At 49.9% G+C, this 23,932-nt stretch overlaps 2 protein-coding genes across 3 annotated transcripts in view; one reads left to right on the top strand and one right to left on the bottom strand.

The window, feature by feature from the left end:
- The window catches only part of rnf123 (ring finger protein 123), a 107,146-nt gene that overhangs the window by 47,431 nt on the left and 35,783 nt on the right, over window positions 1-23,932 (top strand). For both annotated transcript variants that reach the window (XM_086293765.1, XM_086293766.1), the window contains one exon: window positions 20,593-20,816. In XM_086293765.1, the coding sequence (XP_086149891.1) occupies window positions 20,593-20,816 (224 nt within the window). The remainder of the gene's footprint in view (window positions 1-20,592; window positions 20,817-23,932) is intronic.
- On the bottom strand, window positions 2,940-18,375 carry amigo3 (adhesion molecule with Ig-like domain 3). Its single transcript, XM_086293764.1, has 2 exons — window positions 15,935-18,375; window positions 2,940-3,933 (listed from the first exon to the last, which is right to left on the bottom strand). Exons 1-2 carry the CDS (start codon window positions 17,339-17,341, stop codon window positions 3,793-3,795), a joined length of 1,548 nt encoding a protein of 515 aa, XP_086149890.1. The 5' UTR covers window positions 17,342-18,375; the 3' UTR covers window positions 2,940-3,792.

The following is a 23,932-nucleotide window of genomic DNA, read 5'->3' as shown; positions in this document are numbered from 1 at the left end:
ACATTCGTCCACCGGCTGCGCCTCCAGAAAGAGTAAAAGGTTGTGGTGCTTTTGGACGTCAGAGCAGGAAGAAACAGCTGAGCTTACAGCCGTTAAACACAGAGACGCATTAGAAACTGTCCCGTTTTTAGCGATGCTCTGAGTGGAGCTGGAAGAGTGCCAGTCGCTGACTCGTTAAAGCAAAGAAGGCTTCAGCTGCTGAGCCTCTGCTTCACTCGGCCCTGAGCCCATGAAGGCCTGTCCTTCACCTCGCTGCTCCCATCACAGCGTCCGCATTCTAATGGTGGCTGTGTGCGCTCGAGCAGCTGACACGCCACATCCCATCGATGTTTCCGTCCATTAATGCAGGGTCCTCGCCCCAGCACAGATGTGTCAAACATGTGGCCCCGGGTCCAGAACAGAGGTGCAGCGTGCTGTGACATGTTTTGTTACATGGGAGACATCTGGAGATGTTTGCAGCGAGAGCTCGGACTTCCACCATGCTGGCTTCTCCTCATTGGCTCCCTGTTGGGGGCCTGGTTCTGGCGGAGGTTTCTTCCTGATAAGAGTTTTTCCTTTCCACTGTCACCAAGCGTGTGCTCACATGTCATCTGATTGTTGGGGTTTGTCTGCAGGGTTAGGTTTTGTATTGTTGATTGCCATTTATGCTTAGAAATATCTACTTATATATGCTTAGAGTTTTATATTAGTTGTAGATTGGTAGAGGTTTGATCCTTGATGGTCTGCAAACTTTGTGTGCATTAGAGAGCACTCTGGGAGCACGAGAGAGGTCGTACCTTGTCTTATTGTTTTATGGTAGGATTAGCGTAGCTACGTCTGTTCTAGTCTAAGTGCTTTAACTGCTGGACTTCCTCACCGTGTTATCTAGGGGGAGACTACCCTCTTCCTGACCAAGGATGTTTGCTTTTGTGCTTTCATGTTATAGGACCCTTTGATCAGCAGTAACACACACACACACACGGTACTCTTTGTGTGTATGTAGACATCATATGTTAATGACCCTATGCATATTCACGTAACCTCAATAAAAGAGCAGTGTTACGGGGGAACAGACGAGAGCAACTGGGGTCAAGCGAAGGAACGGCGTCTGTCCGGTTCTCTCCCGTGCACGAGAAACATGAAGAACTTTGCCTACTTCGTGTCTTGCTTGCGGTGTAATTATATTGTCTTCAACATTCCAGCGAATAGGTTCAAGCTACAAACCTATCACGCACCTACAGCATAAACATATTTACTTATAAAAGCAGTGACAGCCTTTAAGGTTGAAGCATGAACAGCAGGCGTAATCCTGGCGTGTTTGGAAAGACAAGCGTCCTGTTTTCATTTGTTTAATGATGTTTGTTCTTCTTGCCGTCGCCTGAAGCCACCCCCCCCCCACACACACACACACAGGATCTCCATAAAGGCAGCGCTGCTGCTGTGATTGATCGTGCTCGACTTGTGTGGACTATGAGCCTCATCACTGCCCACACACACACTCCCCCCACCCTGTGTTCACATCAGAGCTATTAACAGCCCCCCCTCCGTGCTCCATTGTGCAGAAAATCAGTGGTGCTAATTGTTGTCCATTAGCTCTGGCTGAGAGGGATCAGCAGCAGCTTGCAGCCTCCTGCAGATTAGATTGAGACCGAGGCTAATTAGCTTAGCAGCTGTGGAGCCTGAGAGGCCTGCACCGCGCTCTGGGATGGAGCTTCTTTTTTCCAGCCTGCAGAGATTTGCGCTGCTCGCTAAAAACAGGCTGAGCAGCTGGGTCAGCTTTGAGGTGACGGCGTGACTCGATACCACGGGGAAGACTTTGACCCCAAAAGTAATGATGAAGAAGATGAACGTGTTCTTTTCCAATTAGAAGTTAAGAGTAAACAAAATAAGAGCTTAAGACTGAAATGAATAAAAGCTCTTCACAGATTTGAAGGTGAAATGTATTTTAGACCAAAGGGTACGGCAAACAGCACGACGATGGCAAACAGCACGACGATGGCAAACAGCACGACGATGGCTAACAGCACGACGATGGCAAACAGCACGACGATGGCAAACAGCACGACGATGGCAAACAGCACGACGATGGCAAACACATGGAAACCATTTCGTTATTGCCGAGAGCGTTATGGTAACGTGTGCTGTGAGTTAGCCGTTAGCTAAAACTGACCTCACAGCTGCTCCAACGCAGCCAGAAACACATGAAGCAGGAAGCGTGCAGCTCTTTGGTCCTCAGCTCTTCAGGCCTGAAACCGTCCGATTGGTCCTCCACTCCCCTCCTGGTCCACGCGTCCGTAATCTGCTCTGTCACGGCTCGATCTCCCGCTGAGCTCCAATTCATCTTTATCCAACTACTGTCCGCTAGCTGCTACGTTAATGATAACAGATGGCTAATGCTAGCGTGTGCACCGGCCTGGTTTCTGACGACCCTCCAGTTTGTGCACTGGGGCCGATCAGCCCATGTTTTTATGGTGAATCGTGTTTCCTGTGAAACGGAGCGAGTGCAGCCTGGATCTGATGGTCATCAATGTCTCTTCTCTCAGGGTCGAGTGAAAGCGTTTCACTGAAGCTTAGGTTTCTGGGGTTCCTAGTAAAGTGAATATCACGTCACGCCCAGCTGTACTTACAGTTGTGGCGAGCAAGTGTTCGCGCTCACAGTCGGGCAGTTCACCGCCACACGCCAGCATCCCTGCCGTTCATCTCCACGCTGCACTCAGACCTGCACGCCTCCGTAAACCTGACCTCCATCCGAAGGGCTGAACTTGTCTTGTTGATGCTGTGTGAACAAAGCGTAGCGTACACCTCGTGACACGGGCGTGCAGGCGCGTCATTGTAGCAGTGCAGAGTGGCGACGCCGGCTGTTCCGGAGAACGCTGCGGGGAGTCACCTGATGATGATGACGTCTTAAACAGAGCATGCTCAGAGCGTGAAACTGAAAGCAGCACGATCAGAGACTCAAACAGCAGCTGAACGTCTTTAATAAACACACGGCACACACAGACTTTATTGTCACGTTTTACTGAACATCACGTACGGCGCTCTCCGGGGAACCGCCATCACAGACATGGTGAGGTCAGGCTTTAATTTCTCCAGCAAACAAAGACGTGTTTATATTTGCAAACAACATGTGAAACAACGAATGTAAAAACCCTCCATGCTGCTCACGCTCACGAGCCCCAGATCAGTCGCCTAAAGCGCTTCGTACTGTAAGGTGAAGACCTACGATAAACAGAGAAACTCCAACAATCAGACCACGCCCCCATGGAGCAAGCGCTTTGGCAACAGTGGGAAGGAAAAACTCCCCTTTAACAGGAAGAGCCCAGTTATCAGCATTTAGTTTCGTGGCAGTTCTGTCACACCGAGCGTGCCTGTTCATCTTTAGTGTGACTCTCAGAGCTGTGAATACTTTACGGTGAGCATTCACTTCCCAGCATGCACTGCTTTGAGGCTGTGATTCGTCTGTGTTGGATAGTGTAGTGTTAAGACCACACACCTTTGGAGCAAGTTTGATTCCCTCCCAGTATCCAGTGAGGGTCCTGGCTCGGCCCCCATGCCAAACACCAAGCCTGGAATGGCGCGGCTACGTCTGCAGCCCGTCTGCAGCTCGGTCACGTCATCTGTGTGATTGTGTACGTGACCAATAAAGCAGTTTCTTGTGTTTTTGAAAGCATGCGGGTGACACGACACAGAGGTCCGACCTAAATGGAAGAACCAGGATTACAGCATCGGCTTTTTTCTGCGTCAGCTGACGTGAACGATGATGTGAAAACGTGCTTGTAGTTCTTAAACATCTAAACACGGTGTTCAAGACCCTCAGATGAGTCGCTCGTCGGTGCATCTGCGCGTACGTGCGTGTCGTTGCTCTGAAGCGTGCTTCTTGTCCTTCCCGTGGTCACGTGTCAGCGTGGAAATGAGGCTGGAAGGAGGCCGCGTGGCCCCGACAGAGGAGAAGATCTGAGGACGAAAAGAGGAGGAGACATTTTATCACTTTAAGGTTATCACACAGGGCCTGAACAGTTCACCCACAGAGCGCACACACCTGAGCCTGAACAGCCACGCCTACAGGGTTTTGACTCAAACCGCCCTTCACTTCTTATTTTTACAAGCCTGTGGGAAATACGTGCAGTCGTTTATTGCAGACACAAGCAAATGCAGAATGTTAGGCAAAGACAGAGTTCGGCTCTCTGGGGGGGGCTCTGAGCGGCTCTCTGGGGGGGGCTCTGGGGGTCTTCAGGAACTGTTCTTCAGGTTCCCTGAAGGACTCTCATGCTGTTCTGTCAGGATGATCCCACACTGCTTCAGTGATGTGGAGCTCTGTGTGTTTCTATCCACGTGTGCTTTGATGCACTGACTGTGTGTTTGGATCTTTGTCATGCTGAAACAAGCTGCTGTTTCCAGATGTTCCTGGCTGGTGGATCAGACTCTGATAGTTCATCAGTTTATCAAAGGTCTCCAACAGCACTGAAACCATGACAGAGCCTCCACCGTGCCGCCTCCTGACCTCCTCGTACACACTGACCGTGATGTGGATCCATCGTCCAGTTCTCGTGTCATTTTCAGACCTCTGCCTTCCCTCCCGTGTCCCCTCGTTAAGAACGTCTTCCTGACAGCCGTCCTTCACTGATCGTCTCTGATGAGACTTCAGTGAGCAGCAGATGATCAGCTGAAGGTCCAGATCGTCTCTCAGGTCCTGTGTCGGGTCTTTCTGATCCAGTTTACCTGCCGTAGAGTTTGGGAATCACCTCGTTGGAGCAAAAATACAATTTGATGTTACACTGTGTTTTCTTTGGGATTTTACACAGATTGAATAAAAACATGGAAACAAGTGAAGCGTGTGTGTGACGGGCGAACAAAGAGCCTGCAGGAACCGTTTAAACGCTGTTATGTGCAGACAAACACTGGTGCATCGTAGAGTGAGGAGAACCTTTGATCAGCGCTGTAGTCCAGCGTGATAACAGCCGACCTGCAGACGTGCTCGGTGATCCTGACTGTGACAGCACACTTTGAAAGAGGCTCCGTGTGCTCTCATCAAGCCAGGAAGAAAAGCCTTTCCTCCGACACATGAACTAAACAGAAGCTCGTCTTCATACCTCTGGTCTATGTCCTCTGCAATGTTCCCTCTAAGCTGCGCGCGTGCATGATTGCGCACTGCTGGCACGTCTGTGCCCACAAAAAAAACAAATCTAAGCTGAATTAAAATTAAACTTTATCAATTCTGTTTTGCAGTGTTAGTCAGTGACTGGCTGCTCCCGTACGGGATCAGAACGATGTCGCCTCATCCCACAGTCCAGCCAATCACGCGATTCACATTCGTATATACGCAGCTAATCTACGTGGTTGACGTTTATAAGGAAAACGCTCGAAAGCCTGTGAGCAAAAACCAAACGCCGCCCTTTCCTATTGGTGGAAAAATGTACCATGTGGACCAATCAAAAAATGATATGGCTACATGGCATTTAGTTATTTAGGGAGGGGGGACGTTTTAGGAGTGACGGTGTGTTTGAGATGTGAGACATTTGTGACGTTTAGCACAAATCTTGTGTAGTTAGTGTGTAGTTAGTGTGTAGTTAGTGTGTAGTCAGTGTGTAGTTAGTGTGTAGTCAGTGTGTAGTCAGTGTGTAGTCAGTGTGTAGTTAGTGTGTAGTCAGTGTGTAGTTAGTGTGTAGTCAGTGTGTAGTTAGTGTGTAGTCAGTGTGTAGTCAGTGTGTAGTTAGTGTGTAGTCAGTGTGTCGTCAGTGTGTAGTTAGTGTGTAGTCAGTGTGTAGTCAGTGTGTAGTTAGTGTGTAGTTAGTGTGTAGTCAGTGTGTAGTTAGTGTGTAGTCAGTGTGTAGTCAGTGTGTAGTTAGTGTGTAGTTAGTGTGTAGTCAGTGTGTAGTTAGTGTGTAGTCAGTGTGTAGTCAGTGTGTAGTTAGTGTGTAGTCAGTGTGTAGTTAGTGTGTCGTCAGTGTGTAGTTAGTGTGTAGTCAGTGTGTAGTCAGTGTGTAGTCAGTGTGTAGTCAGTGTGTAGTCAGTGTGTAGTCAGTGTGTAGTCAGTGTGTAGTTAGTGTGTAGTCAGTGTGTCGTCAGTGTGTAGTCAGTGTGTAGTCAGTGTGTAGTCAGTGTGTAGTTAGTGTGTAGTCAGTGTGTAGTTAGTGTGTAGTCAGTGTGTAGTTAGTGTGTAGTCAGTGTGTAGTTAGTGTGTAGTCAGTGTGTAGTCAGTGTGTCGTCAGTGTGTAGTTAGTGTGTAGTCAGTGTGTCGTCAGTGTGTAGTCAGTGTGTAGTCAGTGTGTAGTCAGTGTGTAGTTAGTGTGTAGTCAGTGTGTAGTCAGTGTGTCGTCAGTGTGTAGTTAGTGTGTAGTCAGTGTGTAGTTAGTGTGTAGTCAGTGTGTAGTCAGTGTGTAGTCAGTGTGTAGTCAGTGTGTAGTTAGTGTGTAGTCAGTGTGTAGTTAGTGTGTAGTTAGTGTGTAGTCAGTGTGTAGTCAGTGTGTAGTCAGTGTGTAGTCAGTGTGTAGTTAGTGTGTAGTCAGTGTGTCGTCAGTGTGTAGTCAGTGTGTAGTCAGTGTGTAGTCAGTGTGTAGTCAGTGTGTAGTTAGTGTGTAGTCAGTGTGTCGTCAGTGTGTAGTCAGTGTGTAGTCAGTGTGTAGTCAGTGTGTAGTCAGTGTGTAGTCAGTGTGTCGTCAGTGTGTCGTTAGTGTGTAGTCAGTGTGTAGTTAGTGTGTAGTCAGTGTGTAGTCAGTGTGTAGTGTAGTCAGTGTGTAGTCAGTGTGTAGTCAGTGTGTAGTTAGTGTGTAGTCAGTGTGTAGTGTAGTCAGTGTGTAGTGTTGTGTGTCAGAACAATGAGGCGCCTGCTGAGTGTTACAGGTGTTACAGCAGTGACACATCTGCTGCTGTCAGGCCTGCAGGTATCAGGCTGTTGTTCTCCTTCATCTCATAGTGGACACAAATTATTTTTGGAGCGGCACAAATAATCTGTGTGGCATCAGATTTGATGCAGAACAGCTGATTGTTCTGTAAATAGTTTGAAATGTTTGTTTAAGAAACGCCTTGGCTGCATTTTTAGGTAAACAGCTGCAAAAATCTTTGTTGTTTACATGACTCAGTAACTTTTTTGAAGAAGTAACTATATAATTAATTACCCAACATTGGTCATTATTTACTGTATTTGCAGACAGAGTTACAGACTCTCTCCCAGACCACAGACTCACAATACAGTCAGAGCTTTATGAAAGAATAAAGAAAGTTGTGTTTTCAAAACTGGAGTTCAAGTTATTTTTTCCTTCCAATAGTGTTAACATGCTGCACATGGACAAGATCTTTTTTACATTCTCATTGTCAGTGGGCTAAAGCAGTTAATGAAAAGTCGTCTAACATAAACGCTGTAATTTGATTACTTTAATAAACATGTAACTTGGATGATTGGATGCTGGCGTGACCACAGTGCACACGTCTGCTGTCGCTCACAGTGGTCCAAGGGACGCTCAGGGAGTTTGTGCGCTCAGACACATGAAACATTAGAGGGAACTTTGGTCCTCTGCTGGTTAAACTGGTCCGGCCTCGCGCTGACTGGTAACGAGCTGCTCCATCTTCGTGGGGTTTGTCTGTGCCTTAAAAGCGCTCCGGTCTTTGTTTCCTGAGCCGTGTCCCGGATGTTTGGATCTGATGTGTGATGTAAGAAGGAGGCAACATAATCCTGTGAGGGGGGAGGGGATGGGTCTGTAAAAACTACAGGCGTCACATGACATCCAGGAGGAGGGGTCTGCTCCGATGCTGCCCGTGAGGCTCGGACTCTGTCTCCAGGAAATGAACTGGATCCACCATTGGATTGGTTTTATTAACACATGCGACCGGCACCTTTTAAGCATTTCTCTCACTTTACATCCTGACGTGTCAGGCGCTCCGCTGAGCTGATGCCGTCCGTGATTATCCGTGCCTCACGGCGCTGATGAGGAGGCGGGGTTTGGTAGCAGCTCTGAATGAAGGAGCTCAGGGGTCGTTTGCTCACCCGGGGGCCTGTAATCTGATCTGAAGAGCAGAAACGGGACTCGCATGTTTGGAAGCTCAGCCATGTTCAGATCACGGTTCATCTCCTGATTATTGATGAATATCTGTGATCATCAGCCTGCCAGACGGGTTATTCATCTGATGAACTCGGCTCGAATGTTTTTCCACTTTTGTGTTGTTTCTGCTCTGAGGCTCTCGTGGACTCTGAGGGCTCGCCTGCACATTTAAAGAAATCACATCTTGTGTAATTAAGGCGGTATGAACAGTAAACACAGCCTCTGCAGGGAGTCTGCCCCGGCTGGTCCAACATGGTGGCGTTAGTCCATCAGACCGCCGGTCAGCTGCCTTGTTGGGAAAGCAGCTGAACACCAGCCACAGGACTGGATTTCCTCTAATAAATCAGTCGTTTGTGACTCTGACAGATGAGCAGAACAGAGCTGCTGTAATGAGCCCCAGGTGCGCTGCTGTTAGTGTACCTGCACCAGCCGGGAACACTGACGCACGAGCGGAGACCTGAGGACGGAGCTGATTGATAAAGTGATCAGAAACTCAGGTGAAACATCTGGATCCATGAATGATTGATGAGGTTCAGGCCGGTTCAGCTGCAGAGCTGGATTCTTCCACGGGGCTTTGATTCACTCTGCCTTCATCAATTTTTCATGGCAGATGTTTTAGGCGAGCCTCAGGAGGAGGAGCCTCAGGTGGGAGCTCGTTCCAGATGGCTGACTGAGGTTACCCTACTGTCGTGTAGATATCGTCATGCCTGCACTCTTGTGTGTTGCTCACAGGAAACACAGCGCACTGCTTCATTCAGGGAACACTCATCGCTTTAGGCTGACTTCCTGTTGTCAGTAGGTGGCGCTGCAGAGCGAAACATCAGCGAGGCCTTTCGCTAAGACGACAAATCAGAGCTGTGTGTTAAAGTGAGGAAACTGGAATCTTGTAATGATGGAGTGAAGGAGGCCGACTGTCTCCTGTCAGCTGGACTCATCCACGGCCGTTAGCTGGGAGCAGATTCGTGTCTGACACATAGAGCTGGGCGATAGAACGATAACGATATGTATCGCGATATAACTTTTACTCGATAGAGAAATTAAGCTATCGCGATAGACCTCGCAGCTCTTGTCCTCAAAAAAAAAAAAAAAAAAGGTCAGCCGATCCAAATTAAGTAGCGCAGAGCCGAACCAATCACAGCCGCAGCGTCACGTCGCGTGACTTGTTACGTACAGCACAAGTGCCAAGCTGCACGTGTGTTTGTTTGGGAAGCAGCCAGCGGGTAATGGAGGAAATGAGTGTGCCGACTAGAAAAATCAACCGAGCGTGACCGAAGAGAAAACAGATGATGGTTCCAATGCCGGAGAGATTGTCGAACGGAAGAGCCATAGAAGCTCCGTAGTGTGAAGGTATTTCGGCTATTTCAAGTCTGACAAAAAACAGAGTAGCGTGCACTGTAAATTGTGCCGAAAGCAAGTCTGGAAATACAATAAACTGGTGCATGCGTCACACTGTGCGCCACGTTATTGTTTCGGTGAAATGAATTTCTACAATACTGTTAATTCTACTCTCTGCAGTGTTTAAATGCTTACATATACACACAGTTACTGTCCCTCCACACATACGACTCGGTTCTGCTTCTATGCCGCAGCTTTGTTTACTTTTTCCCACCGAGGCTTCTAGACTTCTGATTGGCCAACATTTCTGCACGGTTAGGAATCTAGCGCCACCTGCTGCTTTGGCATGTTCATAGCAGCGTTTTCCTTCATTTCTGCCTTTATGTGTGGACGGGATTATTTTTTAAAACGAAAACGGAAAATCTCCGTTTTCAAAAATACCCGTGTACGTGTGGACGTAGCCTCAGTCTCTGACTGGAAGCGCTAATTCGTCATTCGGCTTTTGTCAGACTAAAGTAACTGTTAAAACTGTTTGAAAAGCTCAGCTATACAACAAGGAGAGATTGAGAATTTCCTTTTAGTTCTCAGTTTATTTGATATTGACAAAAGTTAGTCAGTTTTGTCTGTTCTTCTGTAAAACAAACTAAGATTTATTTTTAGAATTAATATTTTGTTTCTAAGTGGAATTGACAATTTAGTCTGTTTCGTTTGTTCTGTTTTGAAACTTAAACGCTTTAGCGGCTGCCTTTTGTGTAGTTTGCAATATTTGCCTTTATTTACCTGAAAAAGTCTCATGTTCCTTAAGTACATCTACCCTGTTGAACTTATTATGGGAAATAAATATTTAAATCAAAACAAGCTGCTGATTATTTCACATTTTCCTTGTGAGCAACGGCACATTTAAATCTTACAAATATAGTTATTTGGCTTATATCGTGATAGATATCGTTATCGCCTGAAATGAAAAAAACATATCGTGATATGAAAAAATCTCATATCGCCCAGCTCTACTGACACAACAAGAATATCCTCCTGTTCACGAGGCTGAGCATTTAAAATAGGGACGTGTAGCACTTCCTGTTTTGCTGCAGCTAATTTCAAGCTCAGAGCTTCAGCTCACCGACGAGTCCAGTCTCAGCGCGAGGCAGTAATTCAGTACAGCTTTATTTAAAAGGCACCACATCAACAGTCACCTCCAGGTGCTTCAACCTGTACCACACCGTGACCGCTCAGCTTTCCTCTCTCAGCAAACGAGGACGTGTTTGTATTTGTATCCAGGATGTGGAAAACTGCTGAAACTACAAACGAGCCCCAACAATCAGACCACGCCCTATGAGCAACACGTTGGTGACAGTGGGCACGAAAAACTCCTTTTAACAGGAAGAAACCTCCAGCCACACCAGGCTCAGGGAGGTTTTCAGATCACAGCGTCGCGTTGCCCGCTGCTTTCTGGCATCTGCACGCCTCGCTTGGCCTCAGCTTTGCAATGCCGCCATGTTTGACACGGCTAACCCTCCAGAACCGTTGTTGCTGGAGTCCACCATCTGTTCATGATTCACTGCTCATAATAATCCTTCTTTGTCTGATTCTGGGCTGATTTAGCCCCTCCCTCTTTTAGACTGACTTTCTTCTGATTGGCTGTCCCTTATGGAGGTGGGTGGAGCTTGTGTTGTGTAAGCTCTGCCCTGCTGTCACAAAGGCAGCCTGAACTTCAGTGTAACTCCTCGTTCCCCGACGTAAACGCAGCTCAAACAAACTTGGCGATATCCCAGGAAGTCGCAGCAGATCGGGACGTTAGGCTGTGAAGGTGCTGCTAACAACGAGCGCGGGCAGCAGCAGGATGTTTGGTCCTGAGTCTGCTCGCAGAGTTTTGGTGTGTCGTGCTGATCCAGCGAGCTGCTCGGGGCGCCGCCGCCTCACTGAGCGTGAGGGAAGACCTGCTGAATATTTGATGGCTGCTCTGCCTTCAGTGTTACATAAGAGCACCACATCACTGCTGCTCCCACTTACGTTAACCCCTGAGTGGGCAGGAGATGCACAGCAGCCAATCTAACCTTCTGATGAGCACTCCACTGCTCATCATCAGCTGATTGGAGCGCTGTGATTGGCTCGTTTCAGTCCCGCCGGCTCTTTCTCGGCCTGCGTGTATCTCACAAACCCCAGCTCAGAGCCTGCAGCGCTGCCCGGTAATGATGAGCTGTGATTGGACCGATTCGTCAAATGGTAGTTAACGCCACCTCCGGTGAGACGTGAAAACGGCGCTTTGGAAGGAAACGATCTTAACTTATTCCACAAAACAATCCTGAGGCTCGGCTGATCCCGGCGGTCCGAGCTGCTCGTTTGGGGTTGTGGTTCCGCCTGCGGCTGGCGTCTGCGGCCTGTGGGAGGATGACGGCGGTGATCTCGTGTGTGTGATGGGATGAATCGGAGCCCGTCTGTGTGGTTCCGCTCGAATGTGTCGAGCTTCTTAATGAAGTGTGAAAACTTCCTGCAGGCTTTGACGGGTGCCATCCGCCCCCCTCCACCTGACTTGCCCGTGGTGCTGGTGAGGTGTGAGCTGATTGGCTGCAGCCAAACGGCCTTTTCTGCGCTCCCTGAAGGACGTGCAGAGCAATCAGCAGCTTCAGCTCGTTTCCTATTGTGTTGATTTGAAAACAGCGTGAAGAAAATGGTGTGTGTGTGTGTGTGTGTGTGTGTGTGTGTGTGTGTGTGTGTGTGTGTGGGCACAGCACACCTTGTGAAGTATAAAGGGGATCATGTAAAGAGTGTGTGACAGGAAAGGCTGACTCTGTCGCTGCTTGTTCAGCCAGGCGGCCGCGCACACCCTGAGAACATGATAACTGAGATGCCTCAGAGGTGGCTCTACCAAAAATCTGAGATGTGTTTGAATATCAAGAGCTTGAGGTCAGAGGTCGCGGTCTCTTGTGAAGAGTTCATGACTGTCCTCGCTCGATACACAGATCTCGGCGCTGCGATCAGCGTCACAGCGCCGCCCAGAGGAAACATTAGGAGAATGATTCTCAACGAGGAGCTGCAGGTCGACCGCGTCACCCAAGGAAAGCTGTCTGCTGATTGGATAAGCCTTCAGCCCCCATCCCGTCACCGGCGACAGGTTTTTCCAACGTTTCTTTAAAGTACCGTAACTCTTGAATGATTTGCGCTGATATTAGAGTCCTTCGGGTAATCCCAAGCACTGCGTCACAGCGGCCCGAAGACGAAGGTTGAGAGAGACGAAGGCGCACAGAAAACTGACGCTTTGTCAGACATCGTTTTTCTTTCTTACAATGATTTTATTTTTGATGTTTTTAGTGTTTTATATAAAAATAAGAGTTGCTGGATGTAAGCCCTGATAACAGGGTTTCATAGAACATTGTTTTATGCCATGTTTATTTCATGTATGACAAACACTGCCCCGCCCTCTTCCAGCACCTGTAAAGCAGGTGTATTTGAGGCTTGCAGGACATGCAGGCAGAGCAGGCTGGGTTTATTATCCACTCAGGAAAATGTTGCATAAAAGGAGCACGAGTGTCAGCAGTGCGATGTAGGCCTTTGGCTACAGACTGAGAGGAAGTGTACCGGGGAAGAAAAGAGATGCCCAAAAACAAACCACAGGGTCAAAGGTCACATACTTGTTGTTGTTCAGACTGTAAGTCTTGTAATCATGTACAGTCTCTCTTTCTGCCTCTTTGAGTAAAAACTGTAACATTTCAATTCAGTCCTTTTCTGTTACTAATCCTGATTACGCTCACAGTAGAGAAAGAAGCTACCAGATGTGGAAAGACGCAGCAATCCTGAGGACGGGGACAAAAGCTCACAGCTGATTTTATGACACTTTTACAGCTAAAACAACCAAATAATTCCAGGAGGCCTGTTTAACTTTATAAAGGATAAAGCAGCTTCCCCAGAATCCCACTCTGGAGCAATTCTTTGTGTGTGCGTCAGTCTAAGGGCCGACCTGTGGAAGCTCAATAACTCGAAGCTCTGCCAATAAGGAAGCTGCATGAACGACATCATTTCCTGGTTACGTGCAAGCAGAAGGCGCTCGCAGTTTTTAGCAAAAACAAACAATCAGCTTTAAGTTCTCCAGCGTTTACGTCAATCTCGCTTCACCGAGCTTTCTGATTGGCAGAGCGTTTCACCTTATAGATGGTGGTGGGAACAAGCTTCCATACCAACCTCCTCGCTCTTACTCTGAAAGGTCAGCGACTGCTAGCTGGTGCTGCAGAGTCTGGCTTTGATATCATGTAAACAGGGCCAGTGTTGTCCTGTACAGAGACCTGGAGAGCAGCGTGTCACCAGGACACTCAGTCATATAACACTCGTTCCAAGGAGCTGCAGCTCCAGCTGTAACCTGAAGCTTCCCTACTGTGACTACGAGTTTCCATCGGCTCCTCTGCTCGCCACAGAGCGCTCACGCTGCTGTCGCCTACATGCACACTGGGAATAACGATGCTAATGCTAGTTAGCACGTTTATGATCAGCTGTTGTCGATCGCTCTGACCATCCTCAGATCTTGAGGTCAGCTCGTGATGCTCATCTGTAGTTTAGCCCCCCCCCCACTCACACACACTCACTCACACACACTCACTCACTCACTCACACACTCACACACTCACAGACACTCACTCACTCTCTCTCACACACACACACACTCACTCACTCACTCACACACTCACAGACACTCACTCACTCTCTCTCACACACACACACACACACACACACACACTCACTCACTCACACACACTCACTCACACACACTCACTCACTCACTCACTCACACACACTCACTCACACACACTCACTCACTCACACACTCTCACACACACACTCACTCACGCACGCACACACACACACACACACACACACACACACACACACACACACACACACACTCTTTAATGACAGTAGGTGCTGCAGGTGTCCCTGTGGGGGCAGCGAGGCTCTGACCTCGGGGTTCGTAGTGACATATTGACGGCTCATGATAAATATTGATCCACGGTCCTGCGGAGGTCTTACCCCACGCCGGCGGGCCGTCCTGCTGTCCCTCTGATCCAGCTTTCAGAGAGTGTTTCCGAGGAGGCGCCACGCTGGCTGGTGATTATGATGGCGGTGGAGACGCCGCTCCAAACTTGGTCAGAGATGTTGTTTAACAAGCAGCTGCAGTGAAGTGTGTCTGTGGCGTCTCTGATTTCACGTGTGAAACATGAGAGCGACTCTGACCACGCCCACACGCTCGCTCTGAAGCGTTTAGATGACTTTGCTGAATGAAATGCTCGCAGCGGCCCTCACACTCACACCTGTACGATCAGGGTTTGTTTTATCTGTAAAATGATCATTTCTGCACGCGATGAAGAGATTTTCAAGGTTTCTGAGCAGAATTTTATAAACATTAAGAAAAAACTACTTGAGCAAAAACACCCAATAATAATACAAATAGCTGCTCATTTCTGTGTTTATTCAGACCTGTGTTTTCTGTCTGTGCAGTGGTAAAATAACAGGATGAAAATGGGATGTAAATTAGGGAATTATTAAAAAGAAAACGTGTGTGTATAGAAGTAAAGATGTCTGTATATAAATCTGAATGCGCGCACACACACACACACACACACACTGTGCAGAGGCTGAGTGCTGGTCAGAGACAATAACAGCAGTGAGCTGGGCAGTGCAGATACTCGGGTTTATTAACACACAGATGCAGAGAGGACGACACACAGGAGGAGGAGGAGCAGTGAATACAGTGAGGACAATAACAGAAACACGTCTGTGCTGATTGGCCTGTCGGTAATCACATGACTGAGGCAAAACAAGTTTCACAAAGTTCCAACAATGGCCCCGCCCCCTGAATGAATCATTCCAGCTGATGTTTTTATTTATTCATCTCTATAATTCGTGATCTGACTGATGATGACAGTAACTGAACTCCAGAGTGGAGGGAGACGAGGAGGAGGGGCAGTTTCTATTTTTACTGGCTAAAAGCTGCTCTTCTGTGGCGTCACGCGGTGACAGGGCTACAGTGCGACTGGCTCTACGAACAGAAAGAAGCTGAAAGGCTCTACAAAAGGTCTCTCACCTCTGAGCGAGACAACAAGGCATCGTAAACGTTTGTTAAAGGTACAAGCCGTGCTTAAAGGGACAGCCGTGCGCTCGGGTGCAGTCCGTCCTCGCACCCCGTCATGCTATCTTTGGTTTGAACTCTGCGGCCCGTCACGGTGCGCTGGTTGGGTGCGGCGGGCTCGTCTGCTCTGGAGGGTTTTGGTTAACAGTATCAATCTGTGAAATTGCACTTGGATGTTTTGGATGAAAGCCTCGCCGTGGCCTGTGGGTCCATGCCGGAGTTGTGCTCAGGTGGAGGAGGAGGTGAGGGGGAGTGAGAGGGGAGTGGGGGTGGTGCGTTGCTATGGCATCATGATGGGCGTGTCTGAGAAGACAGACATAATGGAGTCTGTCTCCCCCGCCCTGTGCCGTGGCTGTTGCTCTGCCCCTAGCAGTAACCCTGGCCCCAGGTGTCCCGGCCCTGCCCTCAGCCTGCCATTTTGCTGCTCTCTGATTGGCTCCAGAAACACCACATGCTTGTTGGTACTGACCTTGCGGCCCGGGCCCTCCGTGCTGGCCGGCGGGGTGGGGGTGAGGATGGAGGACTGGGCGCTGCCCGCCCCAGCCTCGTTTCCCAGACTTGGGGTGGCCGTGGCCGGGGGCGGGGCTTTCAGACATGGAGGGCAGCGGCAAGGCGTCAGGTAGAGGTACATGAGCACCAGCACCAGGCTCACCACGCAGCCCAGGAGGGTGGTGAAGCCCGTGTTGAACGGTTCCTGGGGGTCGTTGCTATCCGCCAACACCGTGACGTTGACCTCCCATGTGTCGTTGCGGTGATGCTGCCGGTCCTCCGCCAGACACCAGTAGATCCCGGTGTCCTTCTCGCGTGCCGCCATGATCTCCAGGCTGCCGTTGGAGAACATCTTTAAGGACCCGTTATTCCCCGGGGGCAGCACCGACTCCAAGCTTGGCGACACCCAGAGGAAAGTGATGGCGTGGCCGGAGAGAGTCGTGGCACAGTGCAGCAGCAGCGCTTTCCCCACCGTCACAGTAACACTCCTCTTCTGGGTCACGGCACTCAGGTTGCACTTCTCCAGGTAGCGTCCATGCTGGAGGAAGCGCACAGTGCCTCTCGGGTTCCCGTAAACCAGACAGACGTGCTCCTGCCTGAAGAAAAGCAGCGACTCAAACTCCTGCTGCTCCCAGGACCGGAACAGGCTGTACATGGGGCACTCGCACCACAGCGAGTTGTTGTGCAGGTAGAGCCCCTTCTGCAGCGAATGGGGCAGGGCCAAAATGTCCTCCAGGGGCAGTTTGGACAGGCGGTTTGAGGACAGGTCCAGCAATGACAGGTGGGGGTGGCTGTGCTTCTGAATGGAAAAGAAGGGGAAGTCTGTGAGGCGGTTGTGGCTCAGATAAGCCTTGCGCAAGTTTGTCAGTCCAGCCAGAGGTCTGCCCTCCACCCGCGAGATCCGGTTATTAAACAGCAGCAGCTCCTCCAACCCTGACAGCTCCTGGAAGTAATGCTCCTCCAGAACACAAAGATGATTGGATGACAGGTCCATGTTTCGGAGCTGAGCTCCGGACGAGTTTCTGAACGCTCCCGGCATGATCGCTGTCAGCTGGTTGTGGGCCAAACGTAACGTCTCCAGTTGAAGAAGTCCTTGGAAGGCGCCGTCCTCCAGCTGCGTGATGTGGTTGTGGCTGAGGTCCAGGGTGACGGTGGAAACCGGCATTTCTCCGGGAACGTGTCTCAGAGTCAGGGTGGTGCAGCTGAAGATGTCTGCGGCGCAAATGCAGCCGCCCGCCCGATAGGAGCCCCGAGACGAGGTGACGGCAGCGTGTACGGGGCTCGGCCGGTGCAGCTGCAGGCACACCAACAGCAGCACAGCAGCCCGCCACGCTGTCGGAGAGTCCACAGCCTGCAGGAATTCCGTGTGACCACCGACGTGCGACATGATGCCACCAGCGTGTGTCCCTTACTTTGAAAGAGCCTCAGTTTGCTGTTCACATCCTTCGTGCGCCGCGATTCATCTCATTTTGGCGTAACATGGTCGACACATAAACAGAGCAGGCGGAGGAAGCTTGCTGTTGCTCATAGTGTACGAGTCTGTGCGCGTCCTTCACTCTGAGCCTCTCATCGTCTCCTCTCAGAGCGTGGCTGTGGAGCGCGCTCAGTGTGCCTCCAGGCTGTTTGTTTGGTCTAACTCGGTTAATGTTGTCCACCTGCCAACCCGGCAGACGCCAGGAGAGGAGATGCCTAAATGGGTTATGTGAGGTGGAGGCGTCCCAGCACAGACTCCCTCTGTCAGTGATCCAGGTGTGCTGCGATGTCAGAACACCTGTCCCTGTCGTCCCATTTATCACACAGAAAAGTCAGAAATCACTTCCTGTCTCCTCCTTTCATCCCATATCTGCTCCGTGGGCGTCCTTCTTCAGCTCTGCTCGCTCTGGGAGTTTCCTTTCCGCACTCAGTCTCTGCTGCTGTGACGATGGCGAGCTCCGAGCGCCTCAGTTTGATCCTGGGATCAGACTCTCAGTGAGGTCGGCATCCCGTCTGCTCCACACTCGTCCACCACGCCGCTCTGCTGCTGCCCTGCGCTGCCCTGCGCTGTCTCTGGCCGCACTGAGCGCGCTCCTCGCTGCTCCCTCACAGATGTTGCTGTGTGTGTGCAGGTGTGTGTGTCAGTCGCTGCTGCCTCCGTCTCTTGACTGCGCTCGGCTCAGATGTGAGCTTCGTCTGTCGCTTCTGGTGCTTTCCCAGCTCCACCTCTCCTCCTGCTCCACTCTGGATTAACCCTCTCTCTCTCTCTCTCCCCCTGCTCCTCCTCCTGCTCCTCCTCCTCTCTGTTTTTGCTGCTCTGCTGCTTTCCGTCTCTTTTTGTTTCAGGCTCACACTTTGTTTCCGTCTCCTCCCTCCTCCTTGCTCCTCTCTCGGAGGCGCCGTGTGTTTCCTCGGAGGAGCGTGAGGAGCAGTGAGATGAACGCTCCTGTGATTTTACTCACAGAGTCAACAAAAATGATACTATGATCATGGTTTGTGTGACGATCAGGAGGAGGCGGGGCTCCAGCATTTCAATCTATGACACCATGAATACTTTGTGGCTCCTCCCTCCATGAACGCCATCTCCTCCGGGTTGTTCTCAGCCGTGTGTGTGTGTGTGTCCCTGTCTTTTGGTTTTCAGTCACAGTGTGTTTTATGCTGATTTGCTGTCACAGGATTAACATTGTGTGCACACACACACACACACACACACACACACATTCAGACATGCAGAAACACACGCTCGCGCACACACACGCATGCAGATAAACACAGACACACCAACACACACATGCAGCATGCGCATACACTACAGACACACACACACAGACGTCTGAGCCCGGCGTCTCCGGGTGGCGTGCGTCCTGCCTTTCTGCTGTCGTTGCCCCGCCCTGCAGGAGGACGCAAGCTGATCTCAGCCCAAGGTTAACATGAACACGAGCCCTTGAAGAGCTGAAGCTGACCTCTGACCTCTGACCCTGATCCTACCCTGCTGGACGTCCTGTAACGTCCGACTGAAGCAGCTCCACACAATAAAAACTTTATTAAGTCCAGCAGCAGGTAGAACACGGCGTTCTCTACCACGCACTGCTGTCATTGGTTAGACTGTGACACGTGACTACTGATGTAGTGTTTATTCATCTATACTGAAGCTGCTGAAGGAAGGATGGATGTATTAGAGGTGAAGTTGAGGCTGAAGTCAATGGTGTGAGGCCATGGCTGACTCGGCTGTTCTCCTGACCCTCCCAGACGTCCCGTTTCCTGTGACGTTCCTGTTCATGTGCTCCGTGTATCATTAGTGCCATAGCTCTGAACACGCTGCCCTTTCCTGGTTTATTATTAACGAGGGAACACGATGGACTCAAAACACAGCCGGCGACATTTCCAGCTGAGCTCTGTGACTCAGTTGTGTGGATGACAGCAGCCTACAGGACCGTGGAGGGGGGGCGTGTCGAGAGGCTGAAAAGATAAGGTCACGGGCGGTTTTACAGGGAAATGTCACCATGCTTCCCTCAGAGATCATCCTGTGAGGGACTCTACCCAGTTTGCTCACCGCTGAGCAACGAGCCAACATCTGCATCCAAACAAGAGGGGAAGTGACCGCTTCTGTTTTTCACTTTAAAAGCTTATTTTGGCGCCCTGAGTCACAGCGGCTAGTGCTGCATGTTTGATTCTGCAGATTTTTGCCCCCTGTGAAAAATAAAGCCTCAAATCAGAAGAAGTATTTCACTCCCTGGTATAATTCTCAAACACCTATCAAGCACCTATAAATACCTAAAGCAGGTAACTCGTAAGCTGGAGAGGAAATAGCGTGTCACAAATTTAGAAGATCATCATTTAGCCTGGAGAAATAGTTTGCTGCTTTCTTATAAAGCAACCATCTCCAACCTTCCTTTCATATCAAACATCCTTGAAAGAGTAGTTGTCAAACAGCTAACAGATCATCTGCAGAGGTTTATTTGAAGAGTTTCAGTCAGGTTTCAGAGCTCATCACAGCACAGAAACAGCTTTAGTGAAGGTTACAAATGATCTTCTTATGGCCTCTGACAGTGGACTCATCTCTGTGCTTGTCCTGCTAGACCTCAGTGCAGCGTTCGATACTGTCGACCATAATATCCTATTAGAGCGATTAGAACATGCTGTAGGTATTACAGGTACTGCACTGCAGTGGTTTGTATCATATCTATCTAATAGACTCCAGTTTGTGCATGTAAATGGAGAGTCCTCTTCACACACTGAGGTTAATTATGGAGTTCCACAGGGTTCAGTGCTAGGACCAATTCTGTTTACATTATACATGCTTCCCTTAGGCAGCATCATTAGAAGACATAGCATACATTTACACTGCTATGCTGATGACACCCAGCTCTATCTGTCCATGAAGCCAGATAACACACACCAATGAGTTAAACTGCAGGAATGTCTTAAAGACATAAAGACCTGGATGGCCGCTAACTTTCTGCTTCTTAATTCAGATCAAACTGAGGTTATTGTACTCGGCCCTGAAAATCTTAGAAATATGGTATCTAACCAGATTCTTACTCTGGATGGCATTACCTTGGCCTCCAGTAACACTGTGAGGAACCACAGTGACACACACACACACACACTGTGTGTGTTCACAGCCGCAGGTCTGACCTCAGCCGGTGCTCTCTCTCCTCTCAGGGTATCCCGAGCTGCCGCCGTCCTGCTGTCCGACCCCTGCTTCCAGCTCCACTCCATCCAGCACCTCCTGGGAGAAGGAGGCGAGTCCTCCAGCTCCTCGGCAGCCGTGGCCTCCAGCGTGCGTCCTGCGGTGGGCTCTCTGGGGTCGTCCGTGGCTGCCCCTGTCCCGTCGGCCGCTGGAAACTCGGGATCCTCAGAGCGCAAACACTTCTCCCTGCACGCATGTGAGTAGATGATCTTTGGTGGCTTTGGTGGGCGTGGTTACCAAGGTGGGGAAAATGTGACCGGTGGTAGCTGCAGATTTGTGCTTAGTAGGAAGTGATGTCACACACTGCTGTCATCTCTATGAGACACACTCCAGCCTCCGACCCAGCTGTCAGGGTGCATTGTGGGTAGAGCTACATGTACAGGACAGCTTCAGGCCTGGAGTCAGACCAAACAAACGTGTGCATGCAGTAAATAATTCCCTGTGCTTTTGCTGTCGGGATTACGGTCAGGGTGAGCAGCCAGGGAAAGGGTTACGTCAACTAGATGTCCCCACAAGATATGAATATCCGCCGTGTGTGTGTGTGTGTGTGTGTGTGTGTGTGTGTGTGTGTGTGTGTGTGTGTGAGAGTGAATGGGCACCTCCCACACGTGTGAATGCGAGCGTCTTGCTTTGTGGTGGGAGCAGGAAGCTGTCTGCCTGCTGCTGTAATATTCACAATAACAGGTGGAGTATTGGAGTGAGTGTAAACACGCTGATGCCAGCAGCGCTCCAGAGCGAGATCAGCTGGTGCCTCTGATGTGGTCGGAGGTGGAGGCCTTCCTGAATCAGTGTGTGTTTGTCTTCACAGTGATGTGAGATCCTGAAAATAAAAAGATTCCCCCGGTCCTGGTTTCTGCTTCACCATCTGAGTGTGGAGCAGGCTGCAGGGGCCTGTAGCTGTGGGCTCGCTGCTCGTCTGTGATTGGAGATCGGGCTGCAGGGGCAGCTTCTCTTGTGCTGGAGTCTCGTTATGCTGGGCAAACACTGTGCGATTTTTTTCAGTCGCGCGATTCAGCTCCTGCTCAAACTGCACGATTGACTCGCAGGGGTTAGAAGTTGGTAGGTCACGATGCAGGTCTCACACTATACGGCCCGATGCTCTGATGCGACCTGAGTGCTCACACTGTGCCTCCATAACATGAAGGTTATAACAGAAGTTCTGTCGCTCGCTCTCCCTCTGTCTTTCACTCACACAGACACACCACCACCACCAACTTTGCTAAATTGCTAATGAAAAACATGATCAGGCAGCTGTGATTGAGCAGCATGTAAATCCAACTGTGTGACAAACTGCGGTGACACCCTCACGACCAAGCGATTGATGATCGGGAGCTGGTCGTGAGGTGTTAATCGCGTCTCGTTAACCCACATATACTACACGATGCACGATGAAGGCCAAAACTGTCGCACGACTCAAAAATCGGCTCAAAATGGGCCAAAAATCGCACAGTGTGAGCCCAGCATTACTCGGAGGGCGTGCGAGGACAGAAACACGATGTTTGGTTTGTGCTTTCAGACTGAATCAGCTGGATGCTGCGCCAAGCGTGTGCTTTGGAAACGAGCCTGTAATGTTATTTGGACCTCAGAGTAATTGTGTTTGTGCTGCAGTGGCTTCTGTCATGATCACAGAGCTGTGAGTGCAGCTCAGAGGACAAACACTGCCTCTCGCTGCCACGCTTCATGTTTCAGGCAGCTTTGCTTTGCTCGATGTGCAGCGCTCCGACTCACCGGCCTTCGGGCTGTTTGCTGTGATGTTGGATTACAGCTGATAACTGATAACACTTTTCCTCTCTGCTGTTAGTGAGGCACAGGGTGCTGCAGGGCAGAGACAGAAGGAGAGCAGCAGGAGTGAAGGGGAAGCTTTAAAGATGGCAGTGAGGCCTGCTGTGGCGGTGTGCAGAGCTGCTGAGGGTGAAGTCTGAAGCTGACAGCCTGAGAGCTGGAGGCGCGCTGGCGCTGGAACCTGCAACACGTACGTGAAGGCGGTGTTTCGCTGTCGTCACTGAATCGGCGTGTGACTCTGTGGTAACATCACCCACCTCCTGACATGCAGTCGCAGAAAACGCCTGTGGCCTTATAGTGGAGCTCGCCACAGGGGATGGCCCAGTCGTTGTGACATCCTTATCCGTTGCCACAGCAATGCAGACAGTTTCCATGACCACGATGTGTGTCATCATGTAGAGGATATGTGCCTGGAAGGGAGGTGTCAAAATTAAATATCTGTCCCGAGATTATTGTAGCCAGAAAACATCAAAACGACACCGGGCCTTACCGAGCTCCCATAACCTGATTCTGGAATAACCTGAAATATTCTGGAATAAGGTCAGATACACGAAATAATCGGGATTAACCAGACATAAACACGACAGCCTGAATTGTAAAATAAACTGATACCTGCTGGAGTTAACATGAAGTCCTATAGAAACAGAATCTTTTTAACTGAGATGATGAAACTAGTTTAAACGCGATCACTGATGTCATTTACAGCTCCTCAGTGTGCCACAATGACACGCAGGGTCAGGTTAAAGGTTAAAGGTGCTAATACGTCTCTCAGCTGACAAACACCCTGCACGGCTGTGGGTCACCTCAGAATCAGAGAGACTTTATTTATCCCCACTTAACAAACAACAGAGCAGCACGATGTTGAAGATGAGGACAATAAGAACAGGCGATAAGAGTGAGATAATAAATACACAGTTAATACAGTTTTAAAATTAAAGCGACTGAAAGATGAATAAATAACTGTAAGTGACTAAAAGAATAAAGTGTCGGTTGTATAAGAAGAGAGTAGTTTATGTTTCTGGTCTCATCGGCTGGAGTTAAAAAGCAGAGCTGCTTTGGGGACAAAGGTGGCGCTCCTCCTCCGCTCAGTCCTGCAGGAAATGCAGCGGAGGCGTCGCCCAGAGGGGAGCCATTGAAATGCGGGGTGAAGAATGTGAGAGGGGTCGCTGATGATTTTGGCTGCCTGTCTGAGGCCTGTTGACAGGCCAATGACTGTAGAGCACGCTGATGCAGTGCGCTGCAGTCTGTTCCTGTATGAAGGCTGAGGGAGTGGAACCAGCAGGTGATGGAGAAGGTCGTGATGCTTTCCAGGAAGGCGTAGTAAAAAGTCATCATGATGGGGGTGCTGACTCCAAAGGAGTTTCCTAAGGAGGTGTAGCCGTTGGTGGCACCTCCTGAGAATCTCCTCTGTGTTGGCAGAGAATCTCAGGAGGTTGTCAAAGATGGTTCGCAGGTATTTGTGCTCCTCAGCTACCTCCGCTGGCTTCCCGTGGATGGTGGTGGTGACTGAAGCAGCCAGATCCCTCTGCC

Source organism: Aulonocara sp. 'chitande type north' Nkhata Bay, linkage group LG5 (assembly GCF_057382095.1).
Source record: "Aulonocara sp. 'chitande type north' Nkhata Bay isolate Kocher_YH1m ecotype deep benthic linkage group LG5, A_spYH_male_GT1.1, whole genome shotgun sequence".
Taxonomy (NCBI): domain Eukaryota; kingdom Metazoa; phylum Chordata; class Actinopteri; order Cichliformes; family Cichlidae; genus Aulonocara; species Aulonocara sp. 'chitande type north' Nkhata Bay.
This window is presented reverse-complemented; position numbering and strand designations above follow the sequence as displayed.

Bases quoted from the DNA above. Each gene is read 5' to 3' on its own strand.
- amigo3 (XM_086293764.1), bottom strand. From the start codon at position 17,341: ATGTCGCACGTCGGTGGTCACACGGAATTCCTGCAGGCTGTGGACTCT. The intron at 3,934-15,934 runs GTCAGTACCAAC...TTTCGTCCTCAG, and splicing joins CGGAGGGCCCGGGCCGCAAG to ATCTTCTCCTCTGTCGGGGC.